Source organism: Hordeum vulgare, chromosome 5H, assembly GCF_904849725.1.
Source record: "Hordeum vulgare subsp. vulgare chromosome 5H, MorexV3_pseudomolecules_assembly, whole genome shotgun sequence".
Lineage (NCBI taxonomy): Eukaryota > Viridiplantae > Streptophyta > Magnoliopsida > Poales > Poaceae > Hordeum > Hordeum vulgare.
In genome coordinates, this window is record NC_058522.1 from 582,480,278 (window position 1) to 582,504,371 (window position 24,094).

Genomic DNA, 24,094 nt, shown 5'->3' on the forward strand with positions numbered 1-24,094 from the left:
CGGTGGAAGACCTGGTTCTACCACACAAGGGCAGCTTTCGTAGTCCAGGATTATTTTCCTCATATGTAATTTCACCTCAATGTGGAAATGTAGCGCGGTCTGGATAAAAGCGCTACTGCTATTTAGTAGTAGCTCAAGTGAATAAAGCGCACTACTGCTTCAGACTTAGCAGTAGCGCAGGGGAATAAAAGGCTCTGCCAGTATGGTTACCCACCCGAATATGCATAGTAGCATAACATATCATGGAAGTGCGTTACTACTAACTCTATAGCAGTACATCAATATTTGGGATGACGCTTGGATTCCAAATTGTGCAAATAGGAAAATTGTAACGCCAAAGGGAAGACTTTTGTTATCTAAAGTGGTTGATTTGATTGATCCTGTTATGACTAACTTGGATGAAGATATTATTAGACAAACAATGCGGCCCATTGATGCTCAACGGATTCTTTCAGTTACACTACCACAACATGACATGCCAGATTTCATTGCTTGGAGTTATTCGAAGAATGGTATGTTTTCGGTACGGTCTGCTTACTCGGTGGAGTGGGACCATCAGTATGGAAGTAAATTGAGACATTCTAATGGGATGGGTCGATCTATGGCTAACCCTATCTGGAGGAAGTTATGGAGGTTATCTTGTCTGGCAAAGGTTAAAAAATTGATCTTGCGTACCCTACATGGCACCCTTCCTTGTCGTGCAACACTTGCAAATTGATATATGAAAATTTCACCAATTTGACCCACTTGCTCTCAGGGTCTTGAAGATACTAAGGATTTGCTTTTTCTGTGTACTAAAGCAAAGGAAGTTTGGAAAAGATTAGGGATGGATGATATTATCGCAAAAGCTTATGAGGTTTATGAGGTTGATCGTGCTGGAGAGGCGGTGTTGGAGTACTTAATTCTTCTACCAGAACAAGAATTGAGGATCATGGGACGCCACGATGTGCGTGAAATGATTGCTATCTCAGCATGGTATCTATGGTGGTAAGACGAAAATTGGTGCATAAGGAGAAAAATCAGAATGCTCATCTGATCTCTATGGAAATTTTAGCCCTAACAACAAACTTTGTCAATGCATCATCCCTAGCGGCCTCAGTGAGAAGGGAGGGATGGTCTTGTCCCCCCAGGGGATTTGTGAAACTTAATGCGGCAGAGGCTGGGACGGCCGGGGAGGCCGGGAGGGGGAGCAGTGGGCGGCGGGCGACGGAGTGGTTGCGCCTGAGCGGCTGCGCGTGCGGACAATGTGGTGCAAGCAGGGGGCCTCACTCGCTCGCTCTAGGTCAGGGAGGCCGGCAGGCCGACTTGGGCGCTAGTTGTGCGTTGGGTCAAGCCCCGGGGCCATTCAAAATTATACCTATAATAGCAATAAAAAAGTCATGCCCCGGTCCTGGCTCTGAGGGCCTAGGGTCCAGATCCGCCCCTGTGTCTCGTGTCCCCGAAGGCGCAATGTTCGTCACCTCCTAGTGCAACATATGTGTACATGTATCGTCAGTTTGGAACAAACAAGCTTTCGAAAGGGTTTTTTATAATGTAATGATCTGTTGCTGAATAAATAAGTATTTATGTCGTCCCTGAAAGTTGGCACTAAAAATTTCCTCTAGTCCAGCCAAAGTGTTTATTTTTATTTTATTTGCGGGCGCCGAAGTTTGTTTTGATCTAACCGAAATTAATGTCCAGTGTAATTGTATTTTTCTTTTATTTCTGTCGGATCGAGGATTGCTTGAGCTTTTTTTGAATTTTGATGTGGTTAGCAAAATAAAAATCCAAAAAAACTCTCGGACATGGTTTGAAGAAGAAAAAGGTTATTGGCTCTACAAAGCTTTCGGGGTGACCTTTCAGCCTCTCCTGCATGCCTTGGGCCTAGCAGCAGAAAAATATTAAGCCAAAATTCATCCTTCCATTTTTAAATATAAGTCTTTTCGAAATTTCACTACGGACTACATATTGAAAACCATGATAGACCATGGTACACCAGTACATATTGACACTGGAGATGCCTCTTTTGAAGAGATGTGCTCTGACATAGATCATTTTGATGTTGACATTGAGGATGAACAAATTGAGAAAACTGAGAGGTATTTTCTCACGAGGGAAGATGCATAGAAATTGCTCACCGGGACTTAGCTATGTGAAGCATTATGTTTCTGTGGGTGTATTAAAAAAAGAGGGAAAAAAAGAAAAGATTCTTGTTATACTCTTGGTGAATTCTATATTAACATTCTATTAGGAAAATTAATATAAAAATGAAAGGTGTTTCCTGGAATCCAAGGGGATTGGAGAAAGACCCCAAATAGATATGTTAGGGAAATGATCATGCATCACAAATTAGACTTTGTGGGGATTCTGGAAACTACTAAAAAAACATTTCACTAAGAATGAGCTACATAATGTGTGTAGTGGAAGGAATTTTTATTGACACTGGAACCCACCAAGAGGATTATCGGGGGGATAGTGGTGGGTGTTAATAAAGATTACATTAATGTGATGCACATTGAACATGGGGAGTACATCCTTAGGATTTTGGTTTTTGATGGAAAAGCTAAGTTTCATTGAAACTTGGTAGCTGTATATGGTGATGCTGAGATTGAAAAGAAAGCTGGTTTCTTAGGTGAGCTAGCTAGGCTATGCCATGATAATCCTATACCCTCTCTGGTGGGGGAGGCTTTAATATAATTAGAAAAGATACAGGTAAAAATAAGCCCATAAACAATAAAATTGGAGCTTTGTATTTAATGTTATAATTGAACATGTTGGGCTGACAGAATTTCCTTTGAGTGGGAGGAATTTTACCTATGCAAACAAGTTACCTGATCCTACATATGAAAAGCTGGACAGAGTTCTTTTCTGTCCTGCTTGGAAGGAGAAATACCCTTAAACAATTTTACAATCCTTTGCTAGAGTGTGCAGCTATCGTCAGTTTGGAATAAACAAGCTTTCGAAAGGGGTTTTTCATAATATAATACTCTGTTCCTGAATAAACAAGCATTTATGTCGTCCCTGAAAGTTGGAACTTTTTTTCAGTCAAGCTAAAAAATTCCTCTAGTGCAGCCGAGGTTTTTTTTTTTGCAGGGGCTGAAGTTTGTTTTGATCTAACCGAAATTAATGTCCAGTGTAATTGTATCTTGTTTTCAATAATATATTCCCATCGGATCAAGGATTGATTGTCTCCAACATTACAGTTTTATTTTGCTTAATAAATTGACATGCAGCTCTCATACATGGTTTGAAGAAGAAAAAAAGTTATTGGCTCTAGAAAGCTTTCAGGGTCACCTTTCAGCCTCTCCTGCATGCCTTGGGCCTAGCAGCAGCCCAAAGATTAAGCCAAAATTCATCCCTTCGTTTTTAAATATAAACCTTTTTAGAAATTTGACAACGAACTACTTACGGAACAAAATGAGTCGATCTAGACTCTAAAGTATATCGATATATTTTCCGTTAAAAAAGGTATATCGATATATATCCGTATGTAGTCCGTAGTGGAATATGTAGAAAAACTTATATTTAGGAACGGACAAAGTACAATACAAGTGCCAAACATAGCATTTTCTGGGTTCCACGTATGCCATTCCAGAGCATTTTCATGGAGCACAGATTTCAGTTGAATCAGAAATGTCACACATGCATGTTTTCACGCAACCAAAGAAACCCTCCATGAATATAATCTATCCTGTGGCAAAAACTGAATACATGAAAAGTATGGAGTACTTCATAAACGACCCCTCCCTACAGAACCAGCCTCTTTTCGCAACTGTGGTGACAGTTGCACAATGACATTGCGTCTTGCGGATGGACAGCAGCAGAATCCCACTTGGGATTTCTTCTCCTACGAGCAAAAATAGACCTGCCTATTCCGACACCAAAGCCTCCAGCTTCTTGCGGAACTTCGGGATCACGTCGGCTTTGACGCACATCACCAGGCCCATCTCCTTGTAGTTCTTCAGCTGCAAGGGTGTCCAAAAGATTATATTTAGCAACATGTGTTAATTTCCGCAGGCAAATAGGTGTAATCCGAATCGGATTTGGATAGGGTGGTGGAAATGGGAATGCTGAGATCGTTTGCTACAAGAAAAATATGCTCAAGAGTTCAAGACAGAACAAAAGAGCAACAAAAATTCAGTTCCTACTACTTGGCATGCTTCTCTAGGACTAATGGTATTTCCTTGGAACATGATAAGAGGTTATGTTTTCCAAAACTAAACATAAGACACTAGCAAAGAAACATATGCACCACCAACACAAGTAAAACCTTGCACATGATAAATAAGTATGTACATATCGAAACATAATATAAAGGATGGAAAGATTAAAGAGAACTGACCTCTTGCTGTGCCGACTGTTCGGCGCGAATTGGGAAAGTAAATGACCACGTGCTAAGCTGAGAAAAAAAGAAAGAGGTGTCAGCACCTGTCACAGAAATACAAAATCAACTAATACCTCAGCAGAATGTTTTGATACCTCACGTAATATTTCGTCCTCCAACTTCGGATAGATAACAGGTTCATCCTCATCTTTATTGTTCTTTGATTTCTGCTTTGGTGGAGTTTTTCTCTGAACAAAGTGACAGAGACAAAGTTTGTTGGTATGAACGAATAGATTACAAAAACAATATAGGCTCTTCAATATCAAGGGTACTGTACTGATTAACTAAACATACCGCTTTGTACATTCAAGCAAAGCAGGAACATGATGCATATTGAGCTCACCTCCAAGATTCTGACAAGGAACAGGTACTGCTTGAACCGGAAGGAGTCCTGGAGTTCTTGTGTTGGCTTCAGACATGCAGGCACAGTTGCAAATTCATTAAACGCATAAAAATGGACAGAACTGAATGTGCTTGGCAATCTGATAACCCACCTCATCTTCTGTCGCCCAGGAAACCTCGTCAAAGAGTGAATCATACATCTTAGGCACCATTTCATAGGGGAAATTCACAAATCGCCGGCACACCAGCAGGCCGACGGTAGATGCCTTCTCTTCCAGCAGCGACTTGAGCTTCTTCTTGGTGTCCTTGTCGCCGCAAACAGCAAGCAGATATTCCTTCAGATCCTTGATGCAACGGCTCTCCTGCAAGGCAGCAGCAAGGTGTTCAGCCTGAAATCCACCTGAGCATCAACTAATCAGACGACACAAGCGAGTCAATTGTGCATCACACACACCCCATATCTTCCCAAATTGAGCACGGTAATGAGGCCGAACAGGTCCTCATCATCGTCGTCGCCCTCGTCGCTCTTGTCACCCCCATTTGCTTCCCCATCCTCATCCTCGGCCATCTTGACGACGGTGCCGACGGTGGTCTGCTCCAGGACGAGGTCGACGAAGCCGGTGAGGTCCCAGGGCTTGGAGTCGAGGTAGGTCTTGAGCAGCAGCCTGACGCCGTGGAAGTCGGTGGGCTTGGGGTCGAAGAAGGCGAAGTCGGCCTGCACCGTCTCCATCTGCAACAAGCACCGATACGAGGAGCAAATCATCAAAACTTTGCCGGTGAAACAGTAAATCAACAAGAGGAGGGGAGAGGTAGGCACCTCCTGCGACGCGTCGTCGTCGTCGTCGCTGCTCGAGCACTCAAGAGAGCTGTCGCTGTCGCTGTCGCTGTCGCCGTCGCCGTCGCTGTCCGCCTCGGCGTCGCTGCTGGGGCGCTCCTCCTCCTCGTCGCTGGAGGGCTCGGCCTGCTTCGCGCGCTTGGACGCCGGTGGCCGCATGCCGGCCGTCTCTGGCGAGCAGACGAGGCGTGAGAGGAGGGTTCGGTAGGAAAAGTTGGGGCTTTAGGAGCTTACCTTGGTGGGGTTTGGCGGCGGGGGCGTTGGTGAGAGGCAGCCTGGAGAAGCCGGAGGCGGGGGAGAAGAGGAGGGATCGGGCGAAGGTTGAGAAGCCGGCGAAGGGGGCTGGGGCTGGGCGCTTCCGGCCGGCGGGCATGTCTCGTCGCGGGCGGTGAGGGTGGCGGCGGCGACCGGCGGCGCTAAGGGGAAAGGGGGAGAAATAATCGCACTCGGCTCCGCTGCCCTCGCTTCGCTTTCTTTGGAGCAGGCTGGGCCTTGTGATTCGTGGGCCGACAATAGATGTGCAACCAGGCCTGGTAGTTGTGTCTTCTTCTCTTGTGAATGGTTCCGTGTCCTCTCTTTTTTATTTTTATTTTTCAGGTAGGCACCGTGTGATCTTTTTTTCTTATAGGTAGACACTAAAGTGTAGTGAAAAATGCCATGTTTAAAATGTTCATGTTTTCAGTTTTTCTCAAAAATAATTTTTTGGGAATTTCAAAAAATGTTCATGCTTTTGAATTTGTTTCGTAATTTCGAAAAGGTTCCCATTAATAATTTTAATATCTAAATTAAAAATGTTCGCTTTTGTAAGAAAATATTCTGGATTTTCAAAAATTGTTTATTTAAAAAATGCATATTAAAAAAAAGATATTTTGAAGTTTGTTTGTGTTGTTCAATGAATTGTGTGATTTTCTAACATTACTCGTTTCAAAAAATTATTCATAGTTTCAAAAAATGCCCTGAATCTCCATCGTACTTAGGTCTTAAACTGTGGCTCTTAATATTAATGACATACACTTCCCAAGTCCTGAATTCGATTCCATCTGCGGTCGTTCTTTTTTATTTTTCTAGAAATTAGATCGCTGCTAGTACAGTTGCCATTGCTACAATGGCCGCCTCCATGGGCCGGCAGAGTTGAGTTTAGCGAGGGGTTGTACCGAAGTGGGACTCTGCACCTAAATTTAGATAACTTGACATCAGAACTGACACACTAAAGGGACTATTAGTCAGCAGTATCCAATTCAAGCAAAACAAATTGCTTTAACAATCTCCAGCCAGCGATGTTCTCTAGAAAACGCAACACCGAACAATTCCACTTTTTTTTTGGCGCAAAGCTGACTGAATACTACTCCCTCTGTAAAGAAATATATGTCTTATATGTCTTATTATATTCCTTTACTGAGGGAGTGCAATGCTCATCCAACTATCTTCATTGGAGAAACCAACACATCGCACAGCTTGTAGGTTGTAGCTACTTATTTTGGTATAATTTGGAACACTCTTTGTATGGTACTTCTTCCGTTCACAAATACGGTATAAGACATTCTAACTTTTCTCTAAATCGGATGTATATAGAAATATGTTAGTGTGTTTTTTCACTCGTTTCAGTTTGTATATAGTCCATATAAATAAAAATATATAAAGCATCTTAGGTATTTGTGAACGGAGGGAGTATAAGATGTTATGATTTTGTTCTGAATTGGAGTGTGTAGACACGCTTTGACAGTAAACACCAAGAGTAACATTTTGACAGTAAACAATACCTGGTGCTTCTACCGAAGGAAGGGTCCGGACTTCTGGTATCGGGTTTTATGACCGGCGTGACCGGCGGCAACAGCGACAAGGTTCCTCGACCTCAAGCATGTCAACCAGCACAGGCACGGCGGTGACTGTACGGCTCCCTTGCACAGACGGAGAGCAGACATGTGCCCTGCCCAATTCGACTAAAAAACCTTGAGACATAGTGTTGAAAGGGAATAGAGGGATGGGTGGAATAGTTGTTGTATTGGTTAGGACTCATGTGCATATATATAGGAGTAATCATCTTGGAGTACAAGTCAAGGCAGGAACAAATCCTAGTCTATCTATGTTTCCTAAACAATTATGTTACTCAACATCCCCCCGCAGTCACAACGGTAGCGACGTAGGCGGTGAGGCTGGAGAAGAATCCGCAGGTAAGCCGACGGTCATCCCCCTCACAGTCGTAACGGCCCACGGCCCATGCATCGTGGAAGTTGTGCCTGGAGTGGGAACCGACGAGGTTTCTCAAGCAAGGCGGTAGCCCTTTGTGCCAATATCGAGGTAACCGAGAGTGTAGGATGGTGTAGACGTGGTCGAGGTAGCCGTGCGAAGGACACCGTGGTCGATGTCGAGTCGGGGTAGCCGTTGTCAACGCATTCTCCGTAAAGCCGCATGCGCAAGGAGGCGCCGAGTCAATCATGGGCGCAGTGGTGTCGAAGTAGTGATGTGGCGGGAAGGAGACGTAGTTGACGACGCGTCGCGCCGGGTTTGTCAAGCCCGGGGACACTTCGTGGACGAAGGCACGCATCGATGTTACCAACACCGCACATGCGTAGACGGACGAAGACGATTGTGACGATGCGTCGCTCCAAGTTTGTCAGGCCCGAGAACACACCGGGGACGAAGGCATGAGGCGGTGTTGCCAGCATCGGGCATGCGTAGACGGAGACTTGCACATAACTTATACGCCATGTCGAGGAGGCTAGCAGAGAAGGACTCAATGACGGTTGCGGAGCAAATCGGCGAAGGCCGATGTAGCCTGTGGTGGTCGGAGTAGACGAAGTGGTCGGGGAAGACGACGCTGACGCTGACGATGAGCTGGTGCTGGACGAAGATGAAGGAGATGGACGGACGGCATGGCTCGGGTGAGCGAGCTGCAGCAGCGTCAACGGAGAGCGACGGCAGTGGCCTCATGGCGGCGGCGACTGGTTAGGAGTGCAGCGGCGATACTTGACGTAGGCGAGGAAGAGTCCGATAATATGATGAAGACCGGCACGGACGATGGCATTTCCGTGTCGAAGGACGGCGCGAGGCGTATCACAGGAAGTCGACGCGCGGGGGACAGCGGAGTGGACCACGCGCCGTGGCGCAATGACGCGACCCACTTGCATCCCACCTTCAATTAACCCAGCCCACCTCGCCACCCGCCGCTGACAGACGACAGATCTGCCTAGCTCCACCGCCTCCCTCCAGGCTCCAAGCTCCAGGGGTGATGGCGGCCCCCTTTCCGTTGCTCCTGCTCGTCCTACTCCTCGTTCTCGTGGTGGCCGCGCCGTCCCCGCTCCTCCGCCCCGACGCCCACTCAGACAACCACAACCACGACGGATCCGCTCCCGGTTCCGGCGAGGACAACGACAACGGATCCGCTGCCACTCCATCCCCCGCCCCTGCCGGTGCCGCCGACAAGGATTACAACAAGAAGAAGAAGCCGGCGATGGAGCTGAAGGCCGGATCAAGTGGCAGCGCGGAGGACGTGGCCAAGACCAAGAGGTGCGACGGGACCAAGGCGGCGGGAGGGCCCTTCTACCGTTACCATCTAGTCCGTAGATGGGCCCTTTTGTCGCCGTTTTCGAAAAATAAAACGCTTTGCTGCTGTTCCCGGCCGCCATGCATCTCAAAAAAGAAAACGCCATGCATGCATGCATCCGTGTAGATGCTTTGCTGCTGTTCCCGGCCGCCATGTATCTCAAAAAATAAAAAGCCATGCATGCATGCATGCATCCGTGTAGATGCTTTCCTACTTCCGGTGATATATATATGATGTTACAATAATGGTAAACAAGCCTAATTAAGCTCATCGATCCTTTCTTGGAAGGGAATTCATGTGCTAGCTGCTTCCATTTTTCTTCCTTTTACCACTACAAGAAACAAACAGGTGTACCGCGCCCCATGTTCCTAGCTAGAGGATAGACGGTAATTAAGAGGTTCATTGTATTGTATTGTATTGTAGCTAAAAAAATTAAAGCTCATCCTTCTTGTCAACATTTGGCAATTTTGGCTAGTGTTTGATCGATTACGACAGTTGCCAGATATTAGAGTCCAACAAATCAGCTGCAATCCTTTGCACGACCAGGAGACCCATCTGGTTTCAATTTCGACGCACCTGACGGAGGCCGGCGATGCGACAGCCGCAGCTTGGAGAGAAGATATGGATGCGCACAAACATGCATGCATACCAAGCAAACACAGGACAGGTCAAAATCACTTGCGATTAATATCCGATCCTGTCACGCACAACACATGCATACCAAGCAAACACAGGACAGCAAACGCACGCAACAAACAGATCAGGAGAACAGGCACTGTTATGTTAACAAATACGCACGGCATGCACAGGATTAACAAAAAATAAATTAACGACTCAAGATTTGTCATATATATATACTTAACATGCATCAACATAACAAGGAAATTAGTTCCACTCTCCCAGCGTGCCATGCCATGATTTAGAACCGGGGATCTGTTGGAGTATTGTATGCCCCAGGCAGGCGCGTAAACTCCGGCCACACCGCCAGCAATGCCTGCTGGTCGGCGCCCGGTCCGATAGGGAATACAAAGCAAATAATAACAGACACTCCTTGCTCAGTCCAGCTTCCACGGCGTGGACGGGTGAGAAATGGGCAGGTCGACGACGGCGAGCATGGGGTTTCTGACCGTGTGCTCGCTTGAAGACCATTCGACGATGCATAAGTACACAGCTCCTTGCCGGTGCTCCTCACGGCCGGAGATCTGGTATGAGGCCTCCTGCCCTGTGTACGTAGTTGAACATGAGCGAGCTTCGGTTGACGGCCACGCGCACCTCCGAAGGCATGACCACCTTGATTGTGTATGTCTCCGGCTCCAAGAACCGGCTAACCCAGATTTTACAAATGTTGCATTATTTCCCGAAACCATATGAAAATAGATTTATGTGACGACCTGAGACTTCATATATCATCATCAGTTTCATACATATATATCATCAACAAAGTACAGTACAAGGCTACAACAGTACCAACCACAAAAGGACGTGCCAGCTACAACAATACAAGCAAAATACACCGGACACTAGTGGGGACAGGGCCTATAGCCCCGACCCGTAAGGGGCTTTAGTCCCGGTTTACCAACCGGGACTAAAGGGGCGGGACTAAAGGCATAACCTTTAGTCCCGGCCTTGTTCCAAACCGGGACCAAATGTGCTCCACGTGGGCGCCTCGGAGCGCCCTCAGAGGCAGGCCCATTAGTCCCGGGTCTTAACATGGAACGGGACTAAAGAGTTTCTGCAGATTTTGTTTATTTTTGGGTTTTAGGGTTTTAAGGTTTAGGTGTTCGGGAGATTAACGTGATGCCTCGTTTGGTGTTCGGGAATTAGTTTTCATATAATTCTAAATAGAAATAATTATGCATATATATATATATATATATATATATATATATATATATATAAGATTAACTTATCTTACAAGCGAGCATATATATACAATTATATGGAGATCTGAATTATCGGGACTAGAGCCCGTCTATTCGATTACATGGACCAACATCAGTAATGGCCCCTAGCTATACTAAATCGTCCTTTGTCATCTATAGCTTTCGTCCTCAGAAAGGTCGCAAGCTCCTCTGCAACAGCAATCGCGCGTTGCTCTGGTAGGGACTTCTCCCTCATGGCCGTGTACTATATAAGAAGAGGAGATGAATATGAATATCAATCATGATAACAAAGAATGACGGGTACAAATAGAGGTGTGAATGTTCATTGCTTACGTCGTATCTATGATCCTTGTGCTCAGAGGTAAACGTGCGAATGGTCTCGCAAACATAGTATCCGCATAGATGCGTCCCCGTGGCTGCTGGTCGCACTTTACGAGAATAGAATATATATAATCAAAATAATAATCTAGCATCATAAATGTATTGAAAATAGAAGTATATCATACTACTACTTACCTGAGCCGCTCTAAAGGTCAGCTTCTCAGGCTCGATACCGGGAGTCACGCACTTGAACCGCTTCCAAACCCTGCCCGACAAGGAAAATGATTTGCTAAGTTTTTCATTAATTGATATATCAGAAAATCATCGAAAGAGACCGATAGAGCGCAAGAATGATTGAAATTACCCTTGGAGCATGTCTTGCAGGCTTTGGAACTGTTCCAAGGGTCTCGATAATGGGTCGAAGGCATCAACTCTTCCCTTATCAATTTGAATGTCCAACAGAATCCAATGAAAGCTGCACATGTATATATATATATATATATATATATGTGTGTGTGTGTGTGTGTGTGTGTGTGTGTGTGTGTGTGTAAGTAACTTATCAATTACACTTATAAGCGAATGGACACAACAGAGTAAAGACCCTCACCTGAAGTTGTATGGAAACAGTATGTGGTCACAGAAATTTTAATCTGTTAGAAACCTTAGAAGGTTTTCCTCCGTCTCCTTGGGTTTATCAGTTAGCGTCGCTATATGTATTTTATCTGGGTCAATAAACCCAATATTTAGGACGTTCCTATTTTTACAATCCAGAATCTTCATTCTGCATAATAGAGTACAAGTTATATGTAGACAATGAATTGAAATAACTAAACAAGTCATATGTAGACAACGAATTGAAAAACTTACACACAATAGCAACTCATAAGCGATTTGTCGAGGGCGTCGGCATTGTACATCTGGAAGAGTTCCTCAAAGTCGATATGGATTTCTTCGGGGCGGCCGTAGTACTCCCGTGGGACACTCACCACGATCATCGTTCTCCCATTCTTTGATTCATTTAAGTACCATGTATGCAAGTAACACATATTTGTTGGGAGATCATCTTTGCTAACCAAAGGCGCTCCCATGACAAACTGTGCCTTAGGGGCTACCACAGCCTTGGGTAACCTGTCGTCTTGGGAAGCCAGAACGTCTTCAATCGGGATACCCCATTCATCCGCCCACTTCTTTGCTAATTCCAAATCTTGCCCCTCTACCAAAGGGGGGACATTCTCGGGTAACACCCTGAGGGGTGGAATCGACTGTTTGGCCTGTTGTCCAAGCTGAGGAACGTCTGATCTTTTTTTGCTTGTAGTTGAACTTGATTTGCTCCCACTTGCACTTGCACGTGATCTGCTCTTTTTCACTTCCTTCTGCAATGTGCGTGTATAGTTATCAGGCTTATGGTGTAAGTCATACTGTGATGGAAGGTTCGTGAAGTATTTTGCAAATGCTATTTGCTTCTCGGTGTATTCCGGGCGGGGCTCGGGTTCCTTCTTTTTCATCTGCGCATCATGATGTTCCTTTGGTATCCTGGCGTTTTCCTCGGCGGTACGATCATGAGGTCTGATAGGAAGATTAGCATCAGGTACCTTTGGGAGGGGCGATAGTTTGCGCTTTGGGGAGCTCCGTCGCTTAGAAATCATCGGCGGAGCGTTCTTGCTGGCACGCTTCCGCTTAGTATCAAGAGCGGGCGGCGGCGGAGACGGACGACCCAAGTCCGGCGGCGGTGATCGAGATGGACTCGTGTTGTGCTGGTCGTCGTCATGTGGAGGGCTTGGAGGTGATGAAGGTGTAGGTGACCTGCGACGACTCGGAGGCGGTGTTGTCCTTGGGGCCGAGCCTGGAAGCTTGATGTAGTTCTTGTCCCATAGGATGACTCCACCCAGTACTTCTCCGAGTGTCCTCTCATCTTCGGGTCCAGCTATGTCGAGCTCCATATCATGAAACCCCGCCATGATTTCATCCACCCCGACTTTAGCAAAGCCAGCTGGAATCTCACGGCCATGCCAGCGTGCATCAGGGCCAGAAGGTAAAGCTTGTCCGACGGCCACCTTCATGAATATGTTCTTGAATTTCTGATGGAGTTCACATGATGTTGACTCCTTGATTCCATCCACGGGGTAGCCGGGACCGCCCTCTATCATTCTTCGTGCATCGTCGGGCGGGGCCTCAGATTCAGCCACGCTGCTTTTTCGCTTAGATGGGGCGCCGATAATAAAGAGTGCAGGATCTTCCTGGCGCGCTACTCCTCTAAGCTCATCAATCTGCTTCTGTTGCTCGTTAATCCTGGCAAGCAACTGGTTGAACTTGTCATTCTCCTCATCCTGCTGTCGATTCTTTGCTCTCGCTCGGCTTCTGTAAGTGTCTTGGTCTCTGGCAAACCCAAGCCACCACGGGTAAGAAGGACCGAAGCCTCGCGTTCGTCCTCCATGTTCGTCATTGCCGAGGACCAGTGTGAGAAAATATTTCTTTCTATCTACAATGAACTGTCTTTTTCCCTCCTTAATTTCTTTCACTATCTTTTTCCAATTCTTCCTGGGTATCCTAAGACCGTCACTGCAGATGAGGTCCCCTGTTTCTTCGTCGTACGAACCACCATGCGCAAGGAACCAATTTCTTGCTCTCAATTCCACTCATCACGGAGTGGTTCAGGTATGATGCCTTTAGCTAGCAGAGCTTGCTCTTTCTTATCCCACTTTGGGATGGCAGTCTCATAGCCCCCTCGCCCCAGGTTGTGGTGATATTTCTTCTTGTCGGGATTTTTCTTGTTCTTTTTTGATAATGCCTGGGCATCTTCTGACTCCTTGTACTCTTGAAATGCCTTCCAGTGATTCGCCTGCTTGGCTAGATACCCCTCGAATACTCGCATTTTATTTGTCTTCAGATAGTTTTTCCATAGCTTCTTCTTCCAGCTACGGAACATTTCGGCCATCTTCTTTTGAGTCCACTGCTTGACTTTGCCCTCAGTTTTTTTGCGGCGTCTTCATTCTCACATTCTGGCAGGTTGAAATGTGACATGAGATCATTCCAAAGATTATCTTTGTACCTTTCGGCGACATAGTCACTATCGGCTGCCCCTTTGCGCTTGTTCCACTCCCGACCGCTGATCGGGACGTGATCCCTAACGAGAACTCCGCATTGCTTCTTGAATGTGTCAGCAACATTCTTAGGAAGCTTGGGTTCGCCCGTAGGCAATATCACCTCAAAGGTGTAATGCGTCCGTGCATCCAACTTTCTAGTCGGGCCTCGTTTCGTAGCTTTGCTCGATGTGGAGGCCTAAGAGGGAGAAACATTCGTCAAATGAATGTATATGTATACAATATAGAGCTATCTCCAATATTTTTCACATATTACAAGTGATTGTCGAACTTCATATGTATACCTTGCCGGACTTTATTATTTACCCACCGGCTTCTCCACCGGCTTCTCCATCAGTGGAGCTATCACCTTCTCCGTCATTGGACCTATCTCCTGCCCCATCGGCTTCATCTTCGTGTCGGTCGACCTCCGTTCCATATTCGGAGGGGATTAGATATGACAACGGAGATTCAGCTGGTTCAACGTCGGGGCCGTCTTTGATTATATCTTCAAGAGGTTCTTCCTCTTTGAGGTTCCTGATATGTGGATCCATAGTTCTGCAAAAAACGGACATTTGATTAACTAATAAACTAACAAACTATATAAGAGGGGTTGGAAACTTCGAAGTGTCGTTTTATATAGGAGGACCTTTAGTCCTGGGTCTTTGCTAGAACCTAAATTCTAAAATATGTCTAACGGATTCTCTTAACCTTTAAGGATTTAACAAAATGGCGACATTCTAGATGTGTAGAAAATGATCCTATTTTTCCTGATCTCATCTACCCTTCTATATGTCACATTGTCTAGTGTCAAAGGACTTTGTTGAACTTTGTACCAAAAAAGAATTATTCTATCAGGAACTCCGTTCCAAAACAACTTTAGTCCCGGGTCGTGGCTCCACCCGGGACTCCTAGATTTCTGCATAGTATTCAAAGTAGGAGTACTTTTCCAATTTGAGCATTCAATAAGCAAAACCAAATCGTAAAATAAAGTACTATTCAAATTAGCATGCATTCAATTATAAGCAAAACTACATCATCTCTTTTGTCCGTACATCTCGAATATTATCACTAATACTCCTCGAATACTATCATACATATAGCATCACTGATACAGCTAGAACCGTAGCGCCCGACGGGTATCGTCGCGGGTAGTGGACACCCAAAGAGAAGGAACCATCACAGGATCATAGCTCGAGTGAGATCCCTGAAGAACCTGCCAGGTATGCTCGAACCTGCCCTCCAACGCAACCATGTAGCGACGGACGTGCTCATCCTCCTCGCTGACACGGTGACGTACCACCTCCGCAGTGTCCGGAAGCCTCGGCACCGTCACTGGCCCACGCGACCGCCACCAAACAAGGATCGGGTCAACAACGGGCTGGCTCCTCACCAACCTACGCCCCCGGGAAGGTAGCACCTCCCAATAACAGCCGGGCGGAGCCCAGTCAAGGACATGGCCCCTCTCATCAAGCAGGTGTCCTCCGCCGAGTCGAGGACGAGGATGCGGGATAGGCATCGTAAAATGAACTAAAAAAATAAACTAGTTCTATTTATTTTCTTGCTAAAAATAAACTAATTGTATATATAGTAAAATAAACTATTAACACTTAAGCATATCCAATAGCAAAATTAAGCAATAATCTAAGAAACACTAATTAAGCATCTATATACGTAGAATTGTCTTCTTCTTCTTCTTCTTTCTTATTTTCTTCTCCGCTTCTTCTTCAACTTCTCTTCTTCTACTTCTCATGTTCTTCTATTTTTCCTCTTCTTCTCCTCTCCTCCTCTTCTTATTCTCCTTTTTCTTCTTTTCTTCTCCTCCTCTTCTTATTTTCCTTTTTCCTAATATTATTTTCTTATTTTTGTTCATCTTTCTTCTTCTTGTAACCCTAACCTAATTCTAAATATTGCTAACCCTAATAATCTAGCACAAACCTAATAACAATAGGAATTAAATGACAAAACAAATATCTTTTCTTCTCCTTTTTCTTCTTTTCTTCCCTTTTTCTTCTTTTCTTCTCCTTTTTCTTCTTTTCTTCCCCTTTTCTTCTTTTCTTCTCCTTTTTCTTCTTTTCTTCTCATTTTTCTTCTTTTCTTCTCCTTTTTCTTATTTTCTTCCCTTTTTCTTCTTTTCTTCTCCTTTTTCTTCTTTTCTTCTCCTTTTTTCTTCTTTTCTTCTCCTTTTTCTTCTTTTCTTCTCCTTTTTCTTCTTTTCTTCAACCGACCGGAGTGTTGGGGAGGAGGGGGCGGGGGGCTTACCGGCCGGAGTGGGAGGGGAGGGCGTCGACGACGACGAGGAGGACGGCAGGCGACGGCGAGGAGGACGGCGGCGGCGAGGAGGACGACGGCGACGACGAGGAGGACGGCAGGCGGCGGCGAGGAGGACGGCGGGCAGCCTGATGGCGTCGCGCGAGTTCGTGCCGCGCCGGGCAGCAGAGAGTCCGAGGAAGAAGATATGCCGATTTGGGTTGGAAATTTCCAACTCCCGCTTATATAGTAGGATCTTTGGTCCCGGTTCGAGGCTCGAACCGGGACTAAAGACACCCTTTAGTCCCGGGTGGAGCCACGACGTGGGACTAAAGGCCCTTTTTCGACAGACCAAAAGGCGGGAAGCAGGGGCCTTTATTCCCGGGTCGGGGCTCGAGCCGGGACTAAAGACACCCTTTAGTCCCGGGTGGAGCCACGACCCGGGACTAAAGGCCCGTGCTCGACAGGTGGATGGCGAGGGGCTTTAGTCCCGGGTCGTGGCTCCACCCGGGACTAAAGCCCCTCCGCTGGCTACACTATAAGTTTAGTCCCACCTCGCCCAGCGAGGGAGACTAACACTAGTTTATAAGCCCCGTCGCAGCATCTCCATCGAGCTCCTCTCTAAAGCAGGCTTACGGGCCTAAACTGACTGTAAATTTAAAAATTGAAACTATATTTGAAATTATGGAGAAAATTAAACCTGAATTCAAAGTGAGGTCACTTTGAATTTAGGTTTAATTTTCTCTATAAATTCTCATATAGTTTCAATTTTTTTCTATTTTCAAAATTAACTATTTTGTTATTTTCAATTAAAAACTATGTTTATTAAAATTCTTTTTGCATATTTGAGAATTTGACAAAACTATGATAATGAAAAGTGCTTGAAATTGAATAAGTAATTCAAAACTATTTTCTATTTTCAAAATTAATTATTTTGAGTATCCAAACTATTAACTATTTTGTTATTTTCAATTAAAAACTATGTTTATTTTTTTTTTTCATATTTGAGAATTTGACAAAACTATCATAATGAAAAGTGTTTGAAATTGAATAAATAATTCAAAACTATTTTCTATTTTCAAAATTAATTATTTTAACTATCCAAACTATTAACTATTTTGTTATTTTCAATTAAAAACTATGTTTATTAAAATTCTTTTTGCATATTTGAGAATTTGACAAAACTATGATAATGAAAAGTGTTTGAAATTGAATAAATAATTCAAATCTATTATATTTTTTAAAATTAATTATTCTGACTATCCAAACTATTAACTATTTTGTTATTTTCAATTAAAAACTATGTTTATTAAAATTCTTTTAGCATATTTGAGAATTTGACAAAACTATGATAATGAAAAGTGTTTGAAATTGAATAAATAATTCAAAACTATTTTCTATTTTCAAAATTATTTATTTTGACTATCCAAGCTATTAACTATTTTGTTATTTTCAATTAAAAACTATGTTTATTAAAATTCTTTTTGCATATTTGAGAATTTGACAAAACTATGATAATGAAAAGTGTTTGAAATTTAATAAATAATTCAAAACTATTTTCTATTTTCAAAATTCATTATTTTGACTATCTAAACTATTAACTATTTTGTTATTTTCAATTGAAAAACACTACAAATGAACTCTGAAAATGTTGAAAGTTGGCATGCTATCATCATTTCACCCACATAGCACGTGTTAAAAAGTTGAGAGGGCTACGACAAAAACTGGATGCACTTCGTGTACAAAGCGGACAATCTCTCTCGAAGTATGAGGGGTTCGAACGAGAACTCATCTCTTACAAAGGAATTTCATTTTTTTGACCTTATTTGAACTCCATACTTTTTGTGTGTTCAAAATGCACCATTCAAAGGCACATCACAAAATTTCAATAATTTCTGACTTCATTTGGTATATTTCGTGCATTTACTTTTTTTTTGAGCTAGTTGACCCTGAAATTGAAAAGCACTACAAATGAACTCTGAAAATGTTGAAAGTTGGCATGCTATCATCATTACACCCACATAGCATGTGTTAAAAAGTTGAGAGGGCTACGACAAAAACTGGATGCACTTTGTGTACAAAACGGACAATCTCTCTCGAAGTATCAGGGTTTCAAACGAGAACTCATCTCTTACAAAGGGATTTCATTTTTTTGAACTTATTTGAACTCCATACTTTTTGTGTGTTCAAAATGCACCATTCAAAGGCACATCACAAAATTTCAACAATTTCTGACTTCATTTGGTATTCTTCGTGCATTTACTTTTTTTTTGAGCTAGTTGACCCTGAAATTGAAAAGCACTACAAACGAACTCTGAAAATGTTGAAAGTTGGCATGCTATCATCATTTCACCCACATAGCATGTGTTAAAAAGTTGAGAGGGCTACGACAAAAACTCATGCACTTCGTGTACAAAACGGACAATCTCTCTCGAAGTATCAGGGTTTCGAACGAGAACTCATCTCTTACAAAGGGATTTCATTTTTTTGAACTTATTTGAACTCCATACTTTTTGTGTGTTCAAAATGCACCATTCAAAGGCACATCACAAAATTTCAACAATTTCTGACTTCATTTGGTATTCTTCATGCATTTACTTTTTTTTTTGAGCTAGTTGACCCTGAAATTGAAAAGCACTACAAATGAACTCTGAAAATGTTGAAAGTTCACATGCTATCATCATTTCACCCACATAGCATGTGTTAAAAAGTTGAGAGGGCTACGACATTATTACATTATTGCACCAATATTCCTATCTATTATTTGTGTTTTCTTCTGGGTCGTAGCCATGGAGAATCTTCATCATTCAGTAGGATGCTTGGGTCAGTTTTCACTTTGAAGAGCGAAATTTCATGAAACTTATTATAATCTACTGACATGTCTGTCTTGTCATCTACTCCCACGATGTTTCTTTTCCGTGAAAGAACTATGTGGCGTTTTGGCTCATCGGACGATATCTTCTTTTGCTGATTTTTTTTCTCGTTTTTGTAGACATGTCCTTCACATAGAAAACCTGAGCGACATCATTGGCTAGGACAAATGGTTCGTCCATGTACACAAGATTGTTGAGATCCACTGTTGTCATGCCGTACTTTTGGTCTACAACTACCCCGCCTCCTGTCAGCTTCACCCATTTGCACCGAAATAAAGGGATCTTAAAAGTAGGTCCATAGTCAAGTTCCCATATCTCCTCTATGTACCTGTAATATGTTTCCAAACAGTATCCATTCTCGTCTGTTGCATCAAAGCGGACACCACTATTTTGGTTGGTGCTCTTTTTATCTTGGGCAACCGTGTAAAATGTATTCCCATTTATCTCATACCCTTGGAAAGTACATATAGTCGAAGATGGTGGCCTGGCCAAACAGTACAGCTGATCTCCAATGGTGTCGTCATTCATGAGATGTGTCTGCAACCAACTGCCGAAAGTCTTCTCGTGTTCCCCTTTAATCCAAGAGTCAGCCTTCCCCGGGTTTTCGGAGCGTAGAATATTCTTGTGCCTCACGATATACGGAGCCACCACGGTGGAATTGTGTAGAATTGTGTAGTGTGCTTGAGAGAAGGAATGCCCGTCCATACATACTTTTGCTTTCCTTCCTAGTGTGCCTTTTCCTGTCAGCCTACCCTCATACCGAGATTCAGGAACACCAATCGGCTAAAGGTCAGGAAGAAAGTCCACACAAAACTCAATGACCTCCTCTGTTCCATAGCCCTTGGAGATGCTTCCTTCTGGCCTAGCACGATTACGAACATATTTCTTTAAGACTCCCATGAACCTCTTGAAGGGGAACATATTGTGTAGAAACACAGGACCGAGAATTCTAATCTCTTCGACTAGGTGAACTAGGAGGTGTGTCATTATATTGAAGAAGGATGGCGGGAACAACAACTCAAAGCTGACCAGACATTGGACCAAATCAATTTGTAACCCTGATAGACTTTCTCGATCGATTACCTTCTGAGAAATTGCATTGAGGAATGCACATACCTTCACAATTGCCAGGCGAACATTTTCTGGTAGAATTCCCCTCAATGCAACCGGAAGCAATTGCGTCATAAGCACGTAGCAGTCATGAGACTTTAGGTTTTGGAATTTTTTGTCTTTCATATTTAATATTCCCTTTATATTCGACGAGAAGCCAGTCGGTACCTTGATACTGAAAAGGACTTCAAAGAAGATTTCCTTCTCTTCCTTAGTAAGAGCGTAGCTGGCACGCCCTTGAAACTGCCCTGGATGCATGCCATCTCTTCCTTTATGATGTTCCTGGTCCTCCCGTGCTTCCGGTGTATCTTTTGACTTCCCATACAAGCCCAGGAAGCCTAGAATATTCGCGCAGAGATTCTTCGTCAGGTGCATCACGTCGATTGCCGAGTGGACCTCATGGACTTCCCAGTAGGGTAGCTCCCAAAATATAGATTTCTTCTTCCACGTGGGTACGCGCTTATCAGGGCCGTTAGGAACAGGTTGGCTGCCAGGACCCTTTCCAAAGATTACTTTTAAATCTTTGACCATATCAAATACTTCAGCACCAGTACAGATGACAGCCTTCCCCCGGGGTTCTGCCTTGCCATTGAAATGCTTGCCTTTTTTATTTAAGGGATGCTTGGGCGGAAGAAAACGACGATTGTACGGGTACACATTCTTCCTACATTTGTCCAGATATATACTTTCTGTCTGATCCAAACAGTGCGTGCATGCATTGTATCCCTTGTTTCACTGTCTTGAAATGTTACTAAGAGCAGGCCAATCATTGATGCTTACGAAAAGCAACGCTCGAAGGTCAAATTCCTCTTGTTTGTGCTCGTCCCACACACGTACACCTGGTTCAGCCCACAACTGTAAAAGTTCATCAACTAATGGCCTTAGGTACACATCAATATCGTTGCCGGGTTGCTTTGGACCATGGATAAGCACTGGCATCATAATGAACTTCCGCTTCATGCACAACCAAGGAGGAGGGTTGTAGATACATAGAGTAATGGGCCAGGTGCTGTGACTGCAACTCTGTTCCCCAAAAGGATTCATGCCATCTGTACTCAGACCTAACCATAAGTTCCTTGCGCCAGCTGCAAATCTCGGGAACTCTCTCTCGATTTTTCTCCACTGCCGACCATCAGCGGTGTGCCTCAACTTATCGTCTTTCATACGATCTTCCATGTGCCATTGCAACAACTTCGCATGATCTTTATTTCTGAACAGACGTTTCAACCGTGGTATTATAGGAGCATACCACATCACCTTGGCAGGAACCCTTTTCCTGGGTGGCTCGCCCTCAATATCACCAGGGTCATCTTTTCTGATCTTATACCGCAATGCAGTGCATACCAGGCATTTATCCATATTCTCGTACTTCTCACCGCGGTAGAGGATGCAGTCATTAGGGCATGCATGTATCTTCTGCACGTCTAATCCTAGAGGGCAGACAAGCTTCTTTGCTTCGTACTGTTGGGGAACATCGCATGGGAAACAAAAAAATTCCTACGCGCACGAAGACCTATCATGGTGATGTCCATCTACGAGAGGGGATTTCCGATCTACGTACCCTTGTAGATCGCACAGCAGAAGCGTTAAGAAACGCGGTTGATGTAGTGGAACGTCCTCACGTCCCTCGATCCGCCCCGCGAACCGTCCCACGAACCGTCCCGCGATCCGTCCCACGATCTAGTGCTGAACGGACAGCACCTCCGCGTTCAGCACACGTACAGCTCGACGATGATCTCGGCCTTCTTGATCCAGCAAGAGAGACGGAGAGGTAGAAGAGTTCTCCGGCAGCGTGACGGCGCTCCATAGGTTGGTGATGACCTAATCTCGGCAGGGCTCCGCCCGAGCTCCGCAGAAACGCGATCTAGAGGAAAAACCGTGGAGGTATGTGGTCGGGCTGCCGTGGCAAAAGTTGTCTCAAATCAGCCCTAAAACCCCACTATATATAGGAGGTGGAGGGGGCAGACTTGCCTTGGGGTCCAAGGACTCCCAAGGGAATCGGCCGAGCCAAGGGGGAAGGTCTCCCCCTCCCAAACCGAAATCCACTTGGTTTGGAAGGTGGAGTCCTTCTTCCCTTTCCCACCTCCTTCTTTTTTTCCTTTCCTCTTTGATTTTCTTTCCTATGCGCATAGGCCTCTCTTGGGCTGTCTCACCGGCCCACTAAGGGCTGGTGTGGCACCCCAAACACCCATGGGCTTCCCCGGGGTGGGTGCCCCCCCCCCCCCCCCGGTGAACTCCCGGAACCCATTCGTCATTCCCGGTACATTCCCGGTAACTCCGAAAACCTTCCGGTAATCAAATGAGGTCATCCTATATATCAATATTCGTTTCCGGACCATTCTGGAAACCCTCGTGACGTCCGTGATCTCATCCGGGACTCTGAACAACATTCGGTAACCAACCATATAACTCAAATACACATAAAACAACGTCGAACCTTAAGTGTGCAGACCCTGCGGGTTCGAGAACTATGTAGACATGACCCGAGTGACTCCTCGGTCAATATCCAATAGCGGGACCTGGATGCCCATATTGGATCCTACATATTCTACGAAGATCTTATCGTTTGAACCTCAGTGCCAAGGATTCACATAATCCCGTATGTCATTCCCTTTGTCCTTCGGTATGTTACTTGCCCGAGATTCGATCGTCAGTATCCGCATACCTATTTCAATCTCGTTTACCGGCAAGTCTCTTTACTCGTTCCGTAATACAAGATCCCGCAACTTACACTAAGTCACATTGCTTGCAAGGCTTGTGTGTGATGTTGTATTACTGAGTGGGCCCCGAGATACCTCTCCGTCACACGGAGTGACAAATCCCAGTCTCGATCCATACTAACTCAACTAACACCTTCGGAGATACCTGTAGAGCATCTTTATAGTCACCCAGTTACGTTGCGACGTTTGATACACACAAAGCATTCCTCCGGTGTCAGTGAGTTATATGATCTCATGGTCATAGGAACAAATACTTGACACGCAGAAAACAGTAGCAACAAAATGACACGATCAACATGCTACGTCTATTAGTTTGGGTCTAGTCCATCACATGATTCTCCTAATGATGTGATCCCGTTATCAAGTAACAACACTTGCCTATGGCCAGGAAACCTTGGCCATCTTTGATCAACGAGCTAGTCAACTAGAGGCTTACTAGGGACAGTGTTTTGTCTATGTATCCACACAAGTATTGTGTTTCCAATCAATACAATTATAGCATGGATAATAAATGATTATCATGAACAAAGAAATATAATAATAACTAATTTATTTTTGCCTCTAGGGCATATTTCCGACACGTACGTGCTGGCGGGCAATTCGTTCTTTCTTGGAAGCATCTTCTTCATCAGTACCAGCAACTTTTTGAATGACAAGTCAGTCACACCGGTCTCTGCCTTTCACTTTAGCAATTCCAGTGTGCTACCCAGCTTCTTCTGGCCATCTTCACAAGTTGGGTACAACAATTTGTTGTGGTCCTGTAACATCTGCTC

The 24,094-nt window shown here is 44.5% G+C and overlaps 1 protein-coding gene across 1 annotated transcript; it reads right to left on the reverse strand.

The window, feature by feature from the left end:
- Positions 1-3,520: 3,520 nt before the first annotated feature.
- LOC123395183 (protein BCCIP homolog) lies at positions 3,521-5,981 on the reverse strand. The gene is made up of 8 exons (XM_045090122.1): positions 5,775-5,981; positions 5,523-5,710; positions 5,160-5,435; positions 4,858-5,067; positions 4,707-4,772; positions 4,459-4,551; positions 4,322-4,378; positions 3,521-3,944 (listed from the first exon to the last, which is right to left on the reverse strand). The coding sequence occupies exons 1-8, from the start codon at positions 5,911-5,913 to the stop codon at positions 3,849-3,851; spliced, it is 1,125 nt and encodes a 374-aa protein (XP_044946057.1). The 5' UTR covers positions 5,914-5,981; the 3' UTR covers positions 3,521-3,848.
- Between the last annotated feature and the right edge of the window lie 18,113 nt (positions 5,982-24,094).

Bases quoted from the DNA above. Each gene is read 5' to 3' on its own strand.
- LOC123395183 (XM_045090122.1), bottom strand. From the start codon at position 5,913: ATGCCCGCCGGCCGGAAGCGCCCAGCCCCAGCCCCCTTCGCCGGCTTC. The intron at 4,379-4,458 runs GTATCAAAACAT...TTTTTTTCTCAG, and splicing joins AGGACGAAATATTACGTGAG to CTTAGCACGTGGTCATTTAC. The intron at 3,945-4,321 runs GTCAGTTCTCTT...ACACCCTTGCAG, and splicing joins AACAGTCGGCACAGCAAGAG to CTGAAGAACTACAAGGAGAT.